The sequence below is a fragment of the Acanthisitta chloris genome, unplaced genomic scaffold (genome assembly GCF_000695815.1).
Source record: "Acanthisitta chloris isolate BGI_N310 unplaced genomic scaffold, ASM69581v1 scaffold45404, whole genome shotgun sequence".
NCBI lineage: Eukaryota > Metazoa > Chordata > Aves > Passeriformes > Acanthisittidae > Acanthisitta > Acanthisitta chloris.
In genome coordinates, this window is record NW_008668493.1 from 36625 (window position 1) to 43629 (window position 7005).

Genomic DNA, 7005 nt, shown 5'->3' on the forward strand with positions numbered 1-7005 from the left:
CCAAGACAGTTGTTTCTGTTGGCTGTCAGACTGAAGATGAAGCTTTGTTCCCACAGATGCAGGCAGACTTCTTTCCTCTGGTTTGTGTTTTTAGCAGTGTTTTCCAATCCAACTGCTGCTTGTAACTTGATAGCTCAATAGATACAGTGTTCAGGTAAAGGCTGGTATGAACTGCTGGAAAGGAGGGAGGACTCGTGGATAATATCTAATCCCAGCTGTAGCACTGCAGAGTATGTGTCCGTGCAATAACCTGCTGGGGGGTGTGGGTCCTGTCTGTCCTGATGGGCACTTTGTGCAGCAGGGACTCTATTTCCCTCTGAGATTAAGAAGGTGGCTCAGAAGCAGCCTGCAGCTCTCCCTGCCACACTCTCTCTTGAAGTGAGGGGAATAAAAGATGGCAAAACCTCCATACTGGAAGGAGCAGATCAGCAGTCCTTCCTGTTTGCCCAGTTAAACAGGTGTCCATGGTACAAGTGGATTTAGGGAGGAGATGGCATGATCAAGAGCTGTGTTCTGCATCTGCCAGGGAAGGGCTGTAGCTCAGGGTAATGGGGGAGTCTTAATGCATATGAGCAGTGCAGTGTTAGAGTACAGGCAGCTCTCGAGCAGTGAGCAAGGAAACACCTCTGCATCTTGAACTGTTGTGCTTTTCAGGTGATCTCTGCTCTTCCCCTCACCCACAGTGCCAGTCTGCTGTCTGCTCCTGCACCCCTGGGCACCCCCACCCCTGAGAAGGCAGGACCTCCTTTCTGTTTCCTAGCATGGTGTGCTCTTCTAGTCAGTGTGTGCTGGGATCTGCTCCTGGAGCTCCCAGTGCCATTAAGGTGGATGATATTCTGTAGTGCATGGTTTGCTGCTCCAGAGCTCCTCAGTGAACTTGAGTGATGGCAGATCTCCTGGGTGAAGGGTGGGAATTTGAAGGGCCTTTGCATGATGAATTTATGTGGATGCTGTGCTGAGTGTCCCCTGTAAGCAGCAAGCATTGCCTGCAGGAGGTGCAAACAAACCACTTTCAGGTGGAGACTCATCTGTGGGCTGCCAAAAGGCTGGATTGCCAAGCCAGGTAGAAATTGAGGTGTGCACAGGTGGCCTGCACTGAGGTCAGCTGTGGCTGGCAGGGGTGTGTGGTCCTTACAGCCAAGGGTGAAGTGCTCTGTTGCTACATCATCTCCTTTCTATCCAGATGGTATTTATCACTTGTGTGTGGCATGTGTGCCTGCCCTGCCTGGTGGCCATAAGCCCCTGGCTAGAGTGAGAGAAGGTTTGATTCTTTCCACACAGTGCAGCTCTTTTTGTTCTACTGTGCTGTGCAGGGAGCCCTGGCTTTATCCTGGGGCCCTGGCCAGGCTCTGTCTGTTGTCTCCCTCCAGGAGAAGTCTCGTTGCAGTGATGTGCTTTGGAGAGTCACCCTCATAGTTTGGTAGCAAATGTGTGCTCTGTGGTGGAAGGTTTGTTTTAGGCTCAGGACATTGGGTGCAACGGGGGTGCTCTGTGCCACTGAACTGGGATGGCTGGAAGGAGAGAGGAGGGGAAAGCTGTGAGTTAGGCTCCGTGGGGAGTCATGCTGCATGCTAGGCAAGGCTGAGGAGTGTGTGTATGTGTGTCTAAAAAAAAAAAAAAAAGCTAAATTTATGTATGTCATGAGAATTTTTATACAAACGCGCAGAAACCAGGATTTGTCATTGAGTAAACTATTCCACTGCAAGTACAAGCTGCTGCAGGACAGGGAATAGAGCTCCTCCTGTGGCTGGAAGGGCATGTTCTGCCAAGGCTCCGAGGACTTCCGCGTGTCCGTGCTCCTCTGGCTCTGCTGGCAGCCAGGGTTGTTCACAAGTGCAGGTTTTATGTCTGTTTTAATCTATTCTCTTAGCAAAAGAAATCATGTGCTCCAGACCAGAGGATTTTTTTGGGTGTCTCTGAACCTGACAGTAGCTATGGCCATGCAAAGTCAGCTAAAATAATGTCTCTTTCCTTGGTGCAGTTTGTCTGCTAAGGAGGCTGAGCGGCCAAGGAGAACATATGTTTTGTTTATAAGTTACAAGCCTGAGTAAAACATTTCTTCCCCCCCTCTGGGAAGCCTTTCCAAGCCATGTGTGCTGTAGTGGTGTGAATTTCAGAAATGGCCTCTGAGACAAGTATCTGAATCCCTTTCCCTCCAACCTGTGCGTTTCCAGGTCTGACACTAGACGTGGCAGCCCTGTGTGCTGGGGCTCTGCTGGGGATGCACTGCCCTCTCTGTAGGTAAACAGCAGGCAACTGGAAGGGAATTATTTCCTTCCTGTTTCTACTTGCTTAGCTCAGGCATGGGATGAGAACCACCTGAGAGGGCCAAAAAGACTCGGCAAACAGATCTGCATTCAGTGGTGCAAAGGAAGAAGGTGTTCTAGCTGAAAGGGAGGTGAGATGAGGGAGAGGAGAGCATCTCTATCAGAGAAGAGAGACAACTGAGCAACAGCATAGAAATGGAGAGAGGTCAAGGGGAAGGGGCCTCTGGATGGCGTCTGCTTTGTCAGCTGGCCAGGAACTGATGAGGTAAAGGGAAATTTTTGGCAGAGGCTTAGACAGCACTGTACTGACTGCCTGGGATGTGCTGATGACTTCTGCTGTATGTGCAGTGAAGGAAAATCAAATTCTCAGCTCACAGCTCTGGTGTTACACATCCCAGGGTCTCTGCATGCCTCTGCATGGGCAGAATACATGTGTGTACTTGATCCTGGCTCTCACAGGCTTCCTCAGAGAGCACAGCTGGCTTCTGGCAGCCTCCTGTCTGTCTCTGCAGAGGAGCCACTGGCAGCAACAACAGTCATTTATCTGGTCATCACAGCAGCATTCACCTTACCATCTTTGTTTTTCCTTCTCTGCAGTTCATGGCCCAGGGAAAAGCTGGGAGCAGCTCCCCTCCATCCACAGCCTCCAAGCCTGGCAGTCAGCTGGACACCATGCTGGGAAGTCTCCAGTCTGACCTGAACAAACTGGGTGTAGCTACAGTTGCCAAAGGTGTCTGTGGAGCCTGCAAGAAGCCTATTGCTGGGCAGGTGAGTGAAAGGTGCTGTGTCATTGCTGAATCTTGGGCTGCAGCTGGGAGTACCGGGGAGGGCTGTTTCGTGAGGCTGAAGAGACTGGAGATGCTGGAGAAACTGAAGTACTCTATTTATCCACTGGCTAGGTACGCTGTAAGCTCCTCCAGTGACCTCTACCCTGCCCCTGAGGGACTGCCCTCTCCTGAGATGATAGGTAATTCAGTTTTCATGCTACCCCAGTCCAGGGCTCACTTGAGTAGTAGAACTTGTCATTCTTGCTGACCTCCAGCTGGTATCTTGTCATGTGGTCTAGGAGAGAGAGAGGTAGAGTTGTTCTTCATAATTTGTCTTCCCAACAGGTAGTTACAGCCATGGGGAAAACCTGGCACCCTGAGCACTTCGTCTGCACCCACTGCCAGGAGGAGATCGGCTCACGGAACTTCTTTGAGCGGGATGGGCAGCCCTACTGCGAGAAGGACTACCACAACCTCTTCTCCCCTCGCTGCTACTACTGCAATGGGCCCATCCTTGATGTGAGTTCCTTGGGAGAATAAGGGTGCTGGCAAGGTGCTGCAGGCCTGGGTGTTAAAAACTCCACCCATGTGTCCTGGGGAGGATTTTGTCTGGGGGTTTCTGTATTTCCTTTGTCCTTGCTTTGAAAGGGAAACAACTTGGCCCAGTCAAATTCTTACACTAGCGAGAGGAGATAGTCCCTCTCACCTTCACTGAAGTTCCTTCAGATCCCCACATCTCTCCATCATGCTGGTAATGATTCCTCAGCTTCTGTGTGTTGGTAGCCTGTGGTAACAGGCACCAGTGCTAGTCCTGAGGGCTGGACGGGGCCCTGTGCAAGGGAGGAAGCAGTGCCTGAGATCCTTTTAGGGTAAAAAAAAGTGTGCAGTGGGGAAAGGCTGAATGAGCCAGAGGCAGGGGCGAATTGACTCAGCTCTCTAAAGGACAGTCTATTTTAATGCTTGCTCTTGTCAGCACCAGCATTAATGTGCTCTCCCTTCCATCCCTCCAGCCCCCCCTACTCACCTTCAAGCTGAAGTCATTTACATGACTTGCATTTTGTGTCTTCTTCTGAACAGAAAGTGGTGACGGCCTTGGACAGGACATGGCACCCTGAACACTTTTTCTGTGCCCAGTGTGGAGCTTTCTTTGGACCTGAAGGTATTGCTGGTTTATGCAACGGGAAAACAATCTCCTCCCTGAACTGCACACAAGGCAGAACTGCTACATGCAGCCAAGACATGATGGGAACTGCTGAGGTTCCAAGGGCTGTAGCTGTTTCTGGGGGAAGGATGCTACCAGTAATCATCTCTTCTCCCCGGGGAGGAAGAGTATGCATGTGCTGGGACAGGGAAGGCAACAGACCAAGGAACAGCTTCCTTGCTGTGAGTGTTAGCTGAGGGAAGGATGGTCTTACCCACGTGGGATACACTGCACAGTTTGGCCATTGGTGAAGGTCAGGAGCTGATCTCTTTGCCTCTCCTCTCCTTCGGCAGGATTTCATGAGAAGGATGGTAAAGCCTATTGCCGCAAGGACTACTTTGATATGTTTGCTCCCAAGTGTGGAGGTTGTGCCCGGGCTATCCTGGAAAACTACATCTCTGCCTTGAACACCCTGTGGCACCCTGAGTGCTTTGTCTGTCGGGTAAGAACCCCAAGGTCCTGTGCTGCTGCTGTGTGACCCCTCTCATTGCCACCTTGCAGGCATCTGCTCCAGTATCGGGAACAGGCAGCTGTGGGTAGTGAAGGGCAGCCAGTCCCACCAGATAAAAACATGTCAGCAACCAAACACCTTCTTGTTCCTCTGCCTGTTTACATTAAACTTTCTAGCTGCTTTGCTCTTTCTGTTCCCAGCTGCAATTATGGGCTTCTGCAGCAGCTTACAGACAAACAGAGACATTTTCTGTGACCTTTAAATAATTGTAAGCTAAGCTACTCTCTAAGCACTTGCCTCAGCAATCAGATTTTGAGGATCTTCCTCCCATGTTCTATCTGACAATGTAAACTAATGAGACTGACCTTGTTCAGACAAACATGCAAGTCAGTGAAATAGTGGCAGGCTCCATACAACAGGCATAATAAACAGGAATACTGCAGATTAAATGCTTGGCACTCTTTCAGAGAGCATTGCAAATATTAACTCTTACAGGCCCCAAGAGATGAGCCAAATCAGCCAGTGTTTCCTAGAGTGGGAGAGAAAGGCAGAAACCAGATCAAGCAGCCAGAACCACAAGCTGCTGATTCCTGGTGTGATGCTCAGAGCTGACTGTCACCATGCTGTTGGGACTGTGGCTCCTGCAGTGGTGTGCAGAGAGTGGAGGCAGAAGCTGGCAGCCCTGACTGTGGGGCTGGAGGGCTGTGCCTTTTTGTGCAGAGATTGAGACTTTATCAAGCAATTCAGCTTTCCTTTCCCCCTGCTGCCACACTGCTTGAATTAGTGGGGCCAGCATGGATGTCTTCCAGGACATGATTCTCTTCCTGTTTTTGCTAAAGCAGAGCAAACTTTTCAGCTGTCCCTGCTGACTGAGGGAAGAAACTGTTTATATAACTAATTGTCAGCATTAGAAAAGTCTTGGACTCACTGCAGACAAAACACATTCATCCTGGTATTGCGAGTGTTCAGCTCTCCATGGCTCCACATGCTGTTTGCTGGACTCCTGTCCACACGTTGGGGCCCAGCTGTGTGTGATAGTGTCCTCCCTGGGGAAGAGGACAGCAAAGCCAGGATTCCTCTGGGCCTTGCTGCTGATACATTTGTTAATCTGGCAGTGTCCTCAACTCTCTCCCACACCCTGCTGCCTCAGTTTCCCACTCACACAAGGAGAGGAATCTCCCCAGTCTGGTGGGGATGGTGGGTGCTCCTGTTGCAGGTTCTGAAGTGTAGTGTCCTCAGCTGCCTGACACCAAGGGGGAGGAGGAGCTCTGGACACTAATAAGCACATAGCTGGTGTATCCTCTTCTCCTTATCTATTCAAAATCATTAGCAAACTGTACAACAGTTTCTCCCAGTAGTGATGTGTGTGTATCTGGTGGAGATGTTTCAGCCTAGATGATCCTGCACTAAGTGTACCTGCCTAATGGCAGCCATTGTGGAGAGGCCATGTGTAAAGATTAATGGTGCCTCGTTTCCTCAGCTGGAACCAGTCCCATGTTCATCAGGATTCTGCTGCATGAAAGGTTCTGTTGGTCCCTGCTTCTGCCTGCTGTTGTAGGGAGGTTGGAGTGAGATCAAAAAAAATCCAACAAACAGGGAAAGGCTCTGCAGTGTTTCCCATCTCAGGGAAAGGAGTGTTTTTTCTCCTGGCTGGACACATCTGGTAGCTCATCTGTAGTATTTTCTTTGTAGAAGTGAAACCAGCTGGAGGAATGAGCTGGTATAATTCCCATGCTTCTGCCTGTATCTGTCCATCTGTCAGCCTGTTCTTGGAAACACTTCTTGGTGGACAGAGTTTGGCTGTGGACAGCAGACGATGCTGAATGGCAGCAGTTCACCTGCCCACAGTGCAGCTGGGCTGTGCCACAGGGCAGAGAAGGCTTGTGGAGCTGCCCCTCCCTCATCCTTGGCTTCTCATACAACCTGTCCCCTTTGCTTTGTCCTCCCACAGGAATGTTTCACCCCGTTCATCAATGGCAGCTTCTTTGAGCACGACGGGCAGCCCTACTGCGAGGTGCACTACCACGAGCGCCGCGGCTCGCTCTGCTCCGGCTGCCAGAAGCCCATCACAGGACGCTGCATCACTGCTATGGGCAAGAAATTTCACCCTGAACACTTTGTCTGTGCCTTCTGCCTCAAGCAGCTCAACAAAGGAACCTTCAAAGAGCAGAACGACAAGCCCTACTGCCAGAACTGCTTCCTCAAGCTCTTCTGTTAGAGGCTCCGTAGACGGGCGCTAAAGCATCTTTCTGCCACCCCCTTGGCAGTTCTGTCTCTCTGAACATTACTGTGATTTAGGAACCTTTACCAGGCAGGGGA

General features: G+C 50.6%; 1 protein-coding gene across 1 annotated transcript in view; it reads left to right on the forward strand.

The window, feature by feature from the left end:
• The window catches only part of PXN (paxillin), a gene marked incomplete at its 5' end in the record, with an annotated part of 18446 nt that extends 11441 nt beyond the window's left edge, over window positions 1-7005 (forward strand). The window contains 5 exons of the mRNA XM_009072894.1: window positions 2865-3035; window positions 3380-3553; window positions 4112-4193; window positions 4529-4677; window positions 6638-7005. Of these exons, the coding sequence (XP_009071142.1) occupies window positions 2865-3035; window positions 3380-3553; window positions 4112-4193; window positions 4529-4677; window positions 6638-6904 (843 nt within the window). The remainder of the gene's footprint in view (window positions 1-2864; window positions 3036-3379; window positions 3554-4111; window positions 4194-4528; window positions 4678-6637) is intronic.